A 12,716-nucleotide genomic window follows, 5' to 3' on the forward strand; every position below is an offset into this window, starting at 1 on the left:
TAATAATAAAATCAGTCTATTTCTCTTCGTCTTCCTACGCCATAATTGCTTCCCCCTCTTTCCTCTCCTCCTCCTGCTATCAGACACAACTATCAGTCCACTTTCCTACCATCTATCATCTCTTGAAAATCAGTGAGTTTTATATCCAATTACAGCCATGACAACAAATCCGTCTCTGTGATTGGTCAAAACCCACCCTCTTGTGATTGGTCCAAACCCGTCCACAATTGTTCATACCTCACGTCTGATTGGTTTCATTGGCCATCTTTACACGTGATTGGTTGGTGGGTTTCCTGGAGCATTGCTGTGGCGTCTGGTAGGGGTCAATCTAGGGGTCTTGTTTTCGTCTGATTATTACAGGTGAAGGTGTTCAGTAATCCTGTTCCTGGATTGTCTGACTCTCTACCCAAGTTAAGGTGAGATTAAGGGTTAAGATTTGGTGAGGTTAAGGTTAGGTTATGTTAAGGTTTGACTAAGTTAAGGTTTGGTTAGGTTAAGGTTAGGTTTGGATTGGTTTAGTTAGGTCCAGGTTTGGTTTGGTTTGGCTTGGTTAGGTTAGGTTAGGTTAGGTTAGGTTAGGTTAGGTTAGGTTAGGTTAAGGTTGGCAGCAAAACGAAGTAAGATTAAATTACTTATTTGTTTGTCTACAGAAGGCATACACGTCCTGTCCTTGTCCTTGGTCAGCAGACACCGAGCCTCCGTCCTTGGTAGCCCCTAGACACGCCCCTACCCGAGGTCATGTCTGAGAAAGAGCCAACCGACAAATCTGATACCCAAAGACATTTATGTAAGGAAGAACCACCACTACCACACCCAAGCACCCACCTGGAGAAGAACAGTCCTAGTGTCGACGATGGAACACAGCAGCAGGGGGAGACCTCCTTCACCCCAGAGGTAAATGTGGGTCGTTCTAATTCACTTTCTTTGTATATCATTATATATATTATCGATACTTTGTAGTTTATATAATATTTATCACACTGTTGTTTTAGCCATGTGTGTGTGTGTGTGTGTTTTATGGACGTGAAGATGAGGGTATGGTTGTGGGTGAGTTACGTTGTTAAAGACAATCCCAACCCTTACTAGAGTGTAGTGTCAGCCCTCCTGTGTATAGTGTCAGCCCCTCCTGTGTATAGTGTAAAGCCCCTCCTATGTGTAGTGTCAGCCCCTCCTGTGTATAGTGTTAGCCCCTCCTGTGTATAGTGTCAGCCCCTCCTATGTGTAGCGTCAGCCCCTCCTGTGTATAGTGTCAGCCCCTCCTGTGTATAGTGTCAGCCCCCTGTGTAGTCGTCAGTAGTGTCAGCCCCTCCTGTGTATAGTGTCAGCCTGTGTATCGTATCAGCCCTTCCTGTGTATAGTGTCCCATCCTGTGTGCAGTGTCAGCCCCTCCTATGTGTAGTGACAGCCCTCCTACTTGTAGTGTCAATCCCTCCTATGTGTAGTGTCAGCCCCTTCTGTGTATAGTGTCAGCCCCCTGTGTCACGACAGCCCCAGCCCTCCTGTGTATCGTGTCAGCCCCTCCTGTGTATCATGTCAGCCCCTCCTGTGTATAGTATCAGCCCCTCCAATGTGTAGTGTCAGCCCCTCCTGTGTATAGTGTCAGACCCTCCCATGTGTAGTGACAGCCCTCTACGTGTAGTGTCGACCCCTCCCGTGTATAGTGTCGACCCCTCCTGTGTGTAGTGTCAGCCCCTCCTATGTGTAGTGTCAGCCCTCTATGTGACCCTCCCGTGTATAGTGTCGACCCCTCCTGTGTGTAGTGTCAGCCCCTCCTATGTGTAGTGTCGACTCCTCCAAAGTGTATAGTGTCAGCCCCTCCTATGTGTAGTGTCAGCCCCTCCTATGTGTAGTGTCGACTCCTCCAAAGTGTATAATGTCAGCCCCTCCTATGTGTAGTGTCGACCCCTCCTATGTGTAGTGTCAGTATAGTGAGTGTTAGTCAAACCAAATCTATCTAAAACAGGAGAATGGCATCCAATCAGTGCTGCAATAAAAGTGGAGGCACTTTGGATAAGCCTATCATGACCAGTACACCACACGCCTGACACATCAACACATGGTAACGGGAGATACAGAGGCCAATCATACCCATGTGAATAATGATAAGGCCACAGCACCGACCAGCTTACCGCGATAAGCACAACACACCCCTGTGACTCCCAACCACACGGCAATAGGTTACCCGTGAGTCAATGCCAGAGTGTGACCCATTAGGCGAAATGAATTACTGTGGTAGGAATTGTATCCATGTCTTGTTTATATCTAGGTGTCAAAGGTTCATTCAGTTAACTAATAAATAGCTGTAGTTGTTTAGAAGATTCTCCCCATGAACATAATTAAAAAGAGTTAAATAATAACTATTGGGCCAGGCTACCAACTTTCCTCACTTTGCAATCACTCCTACTAAAACTCTCACTATATCTTCGTAATGGTGCCAATCGTATCCATTGCAATAGTGCCAGAAGTCATTACATCAGAACCCCTCCTCCTCCCCTCGTATGTGTAGTGTCAGCTCCTCCTATGTATAGTGTCAGCTCCTCCTATGTGTAGTGTTAGCTCCTCTTATGTGTAGTGTCAGCTCCTCCTATGTGTAGCGTCAGCTCCTCCTATGTGTAGTGTCAGCTCCTCCTATGTGTAGTGTCAGCTCCTCCTATGTGTAGTGTCAGCTCCTCCTATGTGTAGTGTCAGCTCCTCTTATGTGTAGTGTCAGCTCCTCCTATGTGTAGTGTCAGCTCCTCCTATGTGTAGTGTCAGCTCCTCCTATGTGTAGTGTCAGCTCCTCTTATGTGTAGTGTCAGCTCCTCCTGTGTAGTATCAGCCCCTTCTATATATAATGTCAGCAGCTAAGCAACATCTCCTTCGTTTGCAGCCTAGCACTAAGCCTCAAGAGTGTACTATACGCCACCAAGAATACGACAGTGGTGAACGTCAGCCTCGTAACCTCCCCTGCGGCCACACTGTCTGCTCACACTGCGTCGACCACCCCAGAGACAGTGCCGGGGCTGAGTGTTACGAGTGCCACCTACAACACGAAGACAATACCGTTACGCAATTCATGAAGAAGATAAACCTCGACTCAGTCACTTCAAGTTCGAGTGTTATCTCTCAAGATTTGATTACGGTGATTGGACCCATCAAGGAGAAACAAGTTGGCTCCCTCACCCACCTCCTCACAAGGCAAGATAATATGAGAAGTCAACTGGATAATTACAAGTCACAGGTCAATGAGTGGAAGTCACAGCTCATGGACACTGCACAGAAACTTGAGAAACAGGTCAAGGAGGCACTGCAGGCGTTGGAGGAGGAAGAAGAAGAGGTTAATGACTTCAACGTTTCAGGGAAGATCATTGGAAGGGATGTCAAGAGAACGTTGATTATTCTGAACAAAAACAAAACTCCAATCCAGACTCTCATAGAGATAGAACGTGCTGAACGCCATCATCAAAACCTGAAGGTGTGGATGACGAAGTTCTCTCAGGTGTTTCCGTGTCCGAGTGCCGTCGTGAACACAGTCAAGGTGAGGGAAATGGTATGATCCTTCCCTATAATATTTCCACGCTAATCTGGCCCGGAAGCCACGCCCCTTTTATATACTAATAGCTGATTGGTTCAAAGAAAATTTAAAGCAAATTATCTGAACTATTAAAATGCAAGTGATTTCAATGCATTAGCACTTCAGAGATGATGTTAGAAAATTTGAAATATTTATCATAAATGTTCGATATACCTGTAAATACGAGCTTGTACACGCGTAGTCCGGGGGGAGGTAAGGCGCTCAGGGGAACCAATCAGCTATTTGAATCTACAGACGAGGGGCGTGGCTTATGGGTCAGGTGTCGTGTCGTGACCCTCAGGCATATAATATGGAAATTGGATCACCTGAAGATTAACCAACCCGTTTTATTTCACCTGATAATTAAAGATCCTAATGCTTACCTCACCAAATTTAACCAAACTTAACAAGTTACTAACCTAACTTACTAGAAACTAACCTAACCTACCAAACCTAACCCAACACTCCAGGAAACGTTAAGGTGTCTAATCTTCAGGTGATACAGAACAGAACAAAAAAATAAGGAGTCTGCAATAGGCCGGTTGGCCTGTGCATGGCAGCTCCTGTCGAGAGTTACTACCACTCTCTATCATCCATGAATCTATCTAGCCTCCTTTTAAAACTTTCCAGCGTTCCAGCACTTACTACAAAGTTTCTAAGCTTGTTCCACTCGTCCACCACCCTATTTGTGAACCAGTTCCTTCCTATCTCCCTCCTAAACCTAAACTTCAACCAACTTGAATCCGTTGCTCCGAGTCCTATCCTGCTCGGTTATTATAAGAACTTTATCTATATCCCCTTTATTGATTCCTTTCACCCACTTAAATACTTCTATCATATCTCCCCGCACTCTTCGTCTTTCTAGGGAATGCAAGTTTAGTTTCTTTAACCTATCCTGATATGGAAGGTTTCTAAGTCCCGGAATCATTTTCGTCATTCTTCGCTGCACCGACTCTAGTGAATTGATATTCATTCTATATAATAAAGGCACCAGAACTGAACCGCATAATCGAGGTGTGGCCTGACTAGTGCAAGATATAGTTGCAATAAAACCTCTGCACTCTTATTACTTACACTTCTAGATATGAAACCCAATACTCTGTTTGCCTTATTTCGAACATTAACGCACTGTTTTCTAGGCCGTAGGTCCGGGCTTACAAGTACCCCTAAGTCTCTTTCACGAGTCGACTTCTCTAGGTTGATGTTGTTAAGGCTGTATACATTGACAGTATTTGTTCTTCCAATACAATCAGTAACATACATCTGTCGTTATCTGTCAGTTGTTTAATATTTTTAAGGTTAATTTCTGTCATAAGGTGTCAAGTATCAGTGTCATACGGTGTCAAGTCACATTGGTGTCATGGTGTCAAGTCTCAGTGCCTTATGGTGTCAAGTCTCATTGGTGTCATATGGTGTCAGGTCTCAGTGTCATACGGTGTCAAGTCTCAGTGTCATATGGTGTCAAGTCTCAGTGTTATATGGTGTCAAGTCTTAGTGTCATATGGTGTCAAGGCTCAGTGTTATATGGTGTCAAGTCTCAGTGTTATATGGTGTCAAGTCTTAGTGTGTACTCAAGTGTTACGTCCACCTTAAGTGCACTCACACCACTAGGCTCAAGAGGCAGTGAAGAGGGTCTTGGAAGTGATGGACACTCAACTACCTAATTTCGAGGAGGAGCTGCTGAAGGAGTTGAGTATAAAGGACAAGGTCGACCTCCTCCTTCAAAGAGCACAAAACACCGTCACACCCACTACTGTCTCCAAACAATACGTCAGGTTGTCTGTAAGTAGCGATGGATAATAATAATAATAATAATAATAATAATAATAATAATAATAATAATAATAATAACGGAAATGATTGACATAAGTTATGAAGTTGACAGACGTGAACAATAAACCGACTGTCTACATATAGTTTGAGAATGACATACCACCAACAGATATTTTAGATTGTCATTCGATATGTGTTCTGTCATTCGGTTATGAAATTTGTCAAATAGTTATGTAACAATGTCTCAACGGATATGTGAAAAGGTGCAACAACAACAACATCAGATAACTCTTCACAATGTTTCCTCCCCAAGTTCTTTCTCTACCCCATATTCTCCCAACATCCTGTCTCCATATTCTTTCCTCCCCTCTCTCTCCCCCACCCTAGGACTCCTCCCCACCCCTCCCCATAACTCTTCACCATACTCCTCCCTCTATCCACCACGCCAGGCTGATGACATGAGGACAAGTCCCAACAAAATGAAGAAAATCCTACAGACAGGGAGGCTGTTTGCTGTACAGGCTTCCCGCAGCAACAGGTCAGCTGAGGTTTTGATGAGTGAAGGACGCCTCTGTGTACATGTTCTACAGGATGTCACCCCACCTCCTGATGCCTATGTTATTGATGTGAGTTATCTGAAGGATATCTTTTTTTTTATCTGGTTGGTTTGGGTTAGAGTAGGGTCGGGTCGGGTCGGGTCGGGTCGGGTCGGGTCGAAATTCACACATCTCTAAGGTGGTTCAGCGCTGTCACCAACATGTCGTCCTGCCAAACAGCCAATATGTTACTGGGAGTGCCACCTGTAGGACCTCTGAGACGACGAGTGCCACCTACCCTAACCTCACTTAACCTCACCTCACCTAACCTAACCTAACCTCACCTAACCTAACCACACCTAACCTAACCTAAGCTCACTTTAACCTCACCTCACCTCACCTCACCTAACCTAACCTAACCTAACCTAACCTAACCTCACCTTACCTAACTTTAAGTGTTGGTCTGGTTATTTTATGTTGGGTTAGGTTAGGTTCTTTTAGGTCAGGCCAGGTCAAGTTAGGATTGGTAAATATATATAAAACCAGGTCAAGCTGGGTAGGTTCATGTATAGGTCGGATGGATATATGAGCGACAGGGGTTGGGTGTAAACGGGACTGCCTAGTATGGTCAGGTAAATTAGGCTAGGGAAGGATAGGTTAGGTTAGGTTAGGTTAGGTTAGGTTAGGTTAGGTTAGGTTAGGTTAGGTCAAGTCAGGTCAGTTCGAATTGTCTGAGAAGTGTTTGGTTACGTTGTCTTGATTTTTTAGCATTTCCCCTTCAACATTTTATCATGCAAGAGTAAATCATCCCACACAAACTGACCTTTCATCTCATCTTCCGTCCCCGCCGTCGACAGTATAACGAGGTGATGACCCTGGTGAAGGCCTCTCCAACACTGGCTTTCCTGGACCTAAGATGGACCGCGTCAGCAGGAGGGAGAGTGTACATTAACGTCAACCCTTACACTGGTAGAGGGAATCAGTTTCTCCTGTTGTGTATGGGAGAAAAAGGTCCTTCATACGCCGACGCAGTCATCATCAATGTGGGGAACGAGGGGGAAGCCGGGGAGTTTGTGAGGTGTGGGGATTATGAGAGGAACAATGGATCAGGTGGTGCAGCCATCGTCGAGGACTTGGAAGTTAGAGGTATATACGAGAAGCCCTTGACGGCGGGGACTGTAGCTGGCTGGTGGTGGAGTGACGAGAAAATCCCGACTGCCCAGTTTACCATCACCACTCGAGATGGTCCTGAGGGTAATCTATGCCCCACTGCCTTTGGTGAGGTGGTGAGTGGGCTGGAGGTGGTGAAGGAGGCGGTGAAATGTGTCAATCATTGCCAAGTGAATGTGGTAAGCTGTGGTGTTGTAGTGTCCCCCTGACTACATCACCAGGTCATAATATCAACCACCAAGAGTCACCATACTTGTATCTTATCACCATCCGTCATCACCATTTTTTTGTTACTCTGGTTCTCTCTCTCTCTCACCTTTCAAATCTTTATAATCCTCCGTTTACTTTCTATATTCTCACCATTTTTTTTACCATTGTGTCACTATCATTTCATTTCTACCATATCTTACTACCATATGGCACTTCAGGACGTTTCTAGCATATTTTAACATTCTCCCATTCTAATTCCCATAAACTTAATTGCAATCTGTGTTCACGTTTAAGATCCATGTATCAAATGTCACTCCAACTGAAACAATTCTATCTGTTGTATACAAATTCTGTGCTTCATGATCCTGGTAACTGAAGCACCTGAACCTGAGGACTTGTGCTCGGTGTGGCAAGATGAAGCACTTATACTGAAACGCAACAGTGTCACTCCTTCAAGTTACTGCAATACTTAAACAATAACTTACAATTACTTATGTATAATAAAAAATAATAAAATAATTAATTGTGAATTTATACCCTAAATTCAACATTCCAATATATAATAGTGTTTATATCAGTTAACGTTGAGTCTCGGTGTATTTCAGACGCCATTTTGGACTCTAACAAATAAAATTCTGTTCCAAATCTCAATCGGAAATTAAAAAGATTCTATAATTTAATTTTGTATCCGAAATGCTGTTAGTAAGACGCATTAGGTTAAGGTAGAGTATCAGTCTAGTTTGAACGCCATTTTGGATATTATCAGAAGACGAGAGGCAAGTAATCTGGGCACCTGACTTTACAGTTTGGGAAGTGAAGGGTGTCGAGTGCAGTGCTGAACGCTTAGTGTACAATGAAAGACAAAAGTCGTGTCGTGAAATTTGGTGAAAACATGGGTCGAAGGTCTAAACTTTTGGTGCGCTCTGCCTTGTGGTAGGGCTCTCATATGTTTCACGAGTTATATTTAATATTCGGACAAAACCGTGACACGACTTTTGACTTTGTACAGTGTGTTGTGTCCACCCTTGTCCTTAACGAGTCGTCACGCCGATGGGACCCACTTTCACTATCCTGACTAAGCATTATGTAATTGTCTGTCTTTCTGTCTGTCTGTCTGTCTGTCTGTTCATTAATTCCTCCTCTTGGGTATATACATTGAAGGTTGGTGATCACCTTAGCGGGGTCCTGGTGATCACTGGTATTGATGGTCTAGCTATAACAACACACACACACACACACACACACACACACACACACACACACACACACACACACACACGCAGGTCAACTGTTAAGTTGGCCCATACCAACCCCTTCCCCTGAACCCTCCTCCCCACCGGAATATCAACAAGTTCTCGCCAGAAGTTACAATTTCATTTAGGAAAGGAACGGAACCAGTGTTAAACAGAGGTGAACAGTGGTGAACAGTGCTTAAGTCAGTGAGAACAACTCAACAGTAACAGTCGTACCCAAGTTAACCTTCACACGGTGAGGTCCCAGGTACCCAGTGATAACGGCTCGTGAGACCCAACAACAGCCAGCGATGTGTTAATCCGTCTACGATAGGAAGGCTTAAGACCAAACCTCACTCATATAACACCATCTGTGAGGGAATTACTACACATGTCCCTCATAACACCATATGTGAGGGAATTACTACACCAGGTCAAGTCCCTCATCACACCATCTGTGAGGGAATTACTACACCACGTGAGGTCCCTCATAACACCATCTGTGAGGGAATTACTACACCACGTCAGGCCCCTCATAACACCATCTGTGAGGGAGTTACTACACCACGTGAGGCCCCTCATAACATCATGTGTAAGGTAATTACTACACCACGTGAGGTCCCTCATAACACCATCTGTGAGGGAATTACTACACCATGTGAGGCCCCTCATAACACCATCTGCGAGGGAATTACTACACCACGCCAGGTCCCTCATAACACCATCTGAGGGAACTACTACACCACGTGAGTTCCTCCAAACAACATCTGGGAGGGAGTTACTACACTACGAGTTTGCTGTTTAACACCTACATTAATCTGTATGTTCACTGTATGTTCCTTTACCTTTCTCTAATGAAGGCTTTTGTTAAACCACCAATGTATGTAATAAGTCATTTATGTCCAATGTATATTTTCAGCCTTCGGGCTGCAGAATTTTTTCAATAAACCGTTAATTATTATTATTATTATTATTATTACACACACCACGCAAAGTATGGATGACGTGGACACCAAATGGATAAACTACACCAACACCACCACGGAAGGTCACCACCACTTCTTCCTCGAGTAGTCCATCAGATCACACCCAGATGACTTACCCTGGATCACACCTCGGATCAAAAGACTTATGCAACAGAGAACCAGCGCCTTTTATCTCAACAATAAACGCTACAGGTCCCTTAGCATCCAACGGAAACACCTAGAAAAAGTACTCCACATATCAAGAAGCGCTCAACACACTGACCCACTGACCCCTCTCCTCTCTCTCTGATCATCACCACGACCTCATCTGCAAATTTTAGGGGGAAGTTTCTGCACCATTCTCTGTGCCGTTTCCTGCTCCTACCCGAAGTCCCTCGTCCCCGAATTGCTGTTCGACACTACAACTGCATCCAGCCTATACGAGCACCTACTGACCGCTATAAGAACAGCTCAGTCCCAACCATTTTAAAAATTATCAGCAACTCGTAGTTAACCAGTGTGTTCACTCCCAGCCAATCTTACTTTTGTATTATTAATTTGTTGAAATTCCCTTTTGAATGACCTCCCCACCTTATTATAAATAATTTGTATCACTTATGTTACTTGTATATTATTTATTAATTAAGTGACCCATTCGTCAATTATGAAACTTTCGTCATCTCTGCTGACCGCTGACCGTTAATTATTATTATTATTATTATTATTATCACACACACACACACACACACACACACACACACACACACACACACACACACACACACACACACACACACTTCACATTAATACAACTTTTCTGCTCTGTGTTGACCTCAAAGGATTGTATATTTCTCTTGCCCTACACTGCCTCCAGAAGTTAGCAGACACACCTTGAATTCTGTTGACGAGAGAGAGAGAGAGAGAGAGAGAGAGAGAGAGAGAGAGAGAGAGAGAGAGAGGCGCAAGTTGAAACACAAATTGCCCACATTTCCTTCCTCGCTCCTCCCCTCCCGTCTTCCAAGAGAAGAGAAATTGGCACAGAGTTGAAGACGCACTGTAAGGGTCAGTTGAAACTCTGCCTGGTCTTTCCATCTCAAAATAAAAGGGATTTGGCGATGATAATATTTGCAGGTGTGTTTAGATGTTGTGGGTGGGGTCTAGTTTTTACCTGGGCACGAGGAGGAGGGGCATGTGAGGAGGGAGGGGCACGAGGAGGAGGGGCATGTGAGGAGGGAGGGGCAAGTGAGGAGGGAGGGGCATGTGAGGAGGGAGGGGCATGTGAGGAGGGAGGGGCATGTGAGGAGGGAGGGGCAAGTGAGGAGGGAGGGGCAAGTGAGGAGGGAGGGGCAAGTGAGGAGGAGGGCAAGTAGGAGGGAGGGCATGTGAGGAGGGAGGGGCAAGTGAGGAGGGAGGAGCAAGAGGAGGAGGGGCATGTGAGGAGGGAGGCAAGGAGGAGGGGGCATGTGAGGAGGGAGGGGCAAGTGAGAATGGGGAACGTGGGGAGAGGGAGAGGGAAGGAGAGACATGTGAGGGGTTGAATGTGGGGGAAAACGATGTGGGAGGGGAAAGGGGGTGTGGGAGGGGGTGTGGGAGGGGGAATAAAGAGGGGGTGTTGTGAGAGACGGAGTGAAAAGTTCTTATAGTCAGTCAGTCACTCAGTCAGCTAATCAGTCAGTCAGTCAGTCACTCAGTCAGCTAATTAGTCAATCAGTCAGCTAATCAGTCAGTCAGTCAGTTAATCAGTCAGTCAGTCAGTTAATCAGTCAGTCAGTCAATCAGTCAGTCAGTCAGTTAATCAGTCAGTCAGTCAGTCAGTCAGTTAATCAGTCAGTCATTATAAGTGATAAGAAAAGTCAGATAGACCTTACACTAGATGGACGGTCGGGTGGATGAATAGACGGATTGACTTTAAGTGGATAGATGGATGGATGGATAAACGGTTAAGTGGATGAATGGGTGGATGGACGTTTGGGTGGGTGGATGGACGTTTGGGTGGGTGGATGGACGGATGGGTGGATGGATGGATGGATGGATGGATGGATGGATGGATGGATGGATGGATGGATGGATGGATGGATGGATGGATGGGTGGATGGATGGGTGGATGGATGGATATTTGATGTGTTATGTGTCACCTATGTATCGCCACACCTGTAATCAACACCATCTCGTTAAGTGAAAGATACAAAGGAGGGAATCTATCAGTGTTTACAATGGTGACGTACGATAGTTTTACCTGCTAATGGTGACGTACGATAGTTTTACCTGCTAATGGTGACGTACGATAGTTTTACCTGCTAATGGTGACGTACGATAGTTTTACCTGCTAATGGTGACGTACGATAGTTTTACCTGCTAATGGTGACGTACGATAGTTTTAATGCTAATGGTGACGTACCTGCTAATGGTGACGAACGAGTTTTACTATGGTGACTACCTGCTAATGGTGACGCACGATAGTTTTACTTACCAAAGGTGACGACGATAGTTTTACCTGCTAATGGTGACGTACGATAGTTACCTGCTAATGGTGACGTACGATAGTTTTACCTAATGGTGACGTACGATAGTTTTACCTGCTAATGGTGACGTACGATAGTTTTACCTGCTAATGGTGACGTACGATAGTTTTACCTCAATGGTGACGTACGATAGTTTTATTGCCAATGGTGACGCAATGATAGTTTTCCTGCTAATGGTGACGTACGATAGTTTTACACTGCTAATGGTGACGTACGATAGTTTACCTGCTAACAGATGTACGATAAGATTTACCTTGCCAATGGTGACGTACGATAGATTTGCTTGCAATGGTGACGTACGATAGTTTTACCTGCTAATGGTGACGTACGATAGTTTTACTGCTAATGGTGACGATAGTTTTACCTGCTAATGGTGACGTACGATAGTTTTACCTGCTAATGGTGACGTACGATAGTTTTACCTGCTAATGGTGACGTACGATAGTTTTACCTGCTAATGGTGACGTACGATAATTTTACCTGCTAATGGTGACGTGCGATAGTTTTAACTCCCTAAAATACGAGACTTAGAACTCATATAACTGACAACAATAGTCTTACGATATAATGACAGATTCTCAAAGGAACCTCAAGTCAAATTTTATTCGTACTTGAATCATCTGAAAAAGAGTGTGTGTGTGTGTGTGTGTGTGTGTGTGTGTGTGTGTGTAGGTGTGTGCGTTAAATTGCCGACACACAGACACACACACACACACGATAATGGCCCTCTGAACTTTAGGGATAGTCGGCATTGA

The 12,716-nt window shown here is 44.7% G+C and overlaps 1 protein-coding gene across 1 annotated transcript; it reads left to right on the plus strand.

Annotated features, from left to right (window-relative positions):
* Window positions 1-309: 309 nt before the first annotated feature.
* LOC121872447 lies at window positions 310-7,761 on the plus strand. The gene is made up of 6 exons (XM_042375210.1): window positions 310-416; window positions 651-894; window positions 2,870-3,517; window positions 5,165-5,335; window positions 5,776-5,952; window positions 6,720-7,761. The coding sequence occupies exons 2-6, from the start codon at window positions 739-741 to the stop codon at window positions 7,239-7,241; spliced, it is 1,674 nt and encodes a 557-aa protein (XP_042231144.1). The 5' UTR covers window positions 310-416; window positions 651-738; the 3' UTR covers window positions 7,242-7,761.
* The last annotated feature ends 4,955 nt before the right edge of the window (window positions 7,762-12,716 follow it).

The sequence above is a fragment of the Homarus americanus genome, unplaced genomic scaffold (genome assembly GCF_018991925.1).
Source record: "Homarus americanus isolate GMGI-L3 unplaced genomic scaffold, GMGI_Hamer_2.0 scaffold11302, whole genome shotgun sequence".
Classification (NCBI taxonomy): domain Eukaryota; kingdom Metazoa; phylum Arthropoda; class Malacostraca; order Decapoda; family Nephropidae; genus Homarus; species Homarus americanus.

Bases quoted from the DNA above. Each gene is read 5' to 3' on its own strand.
- LOC121872447 (XM_042375210.1), top strand. From the start codon at position 739: ATGTCTGAGAAAGAGCCAACCGACAAATCTGATACCCAAAGACATTTA. The intron at 3,518-5,164 runs GTGAGGGAAATG...TCACACCACTAG, and splicing joins CCGTCGTGAACACAGTCAAG to GCTCAAGAGGCAGTGAAGAG. The intron at 5,336-5,775 runs GTAAGTAGCGAT...CCACCACGCCAG, and splicing joins AACAATACGTCAGGTTGTCT to GCTGATGACATGAGGACAAG.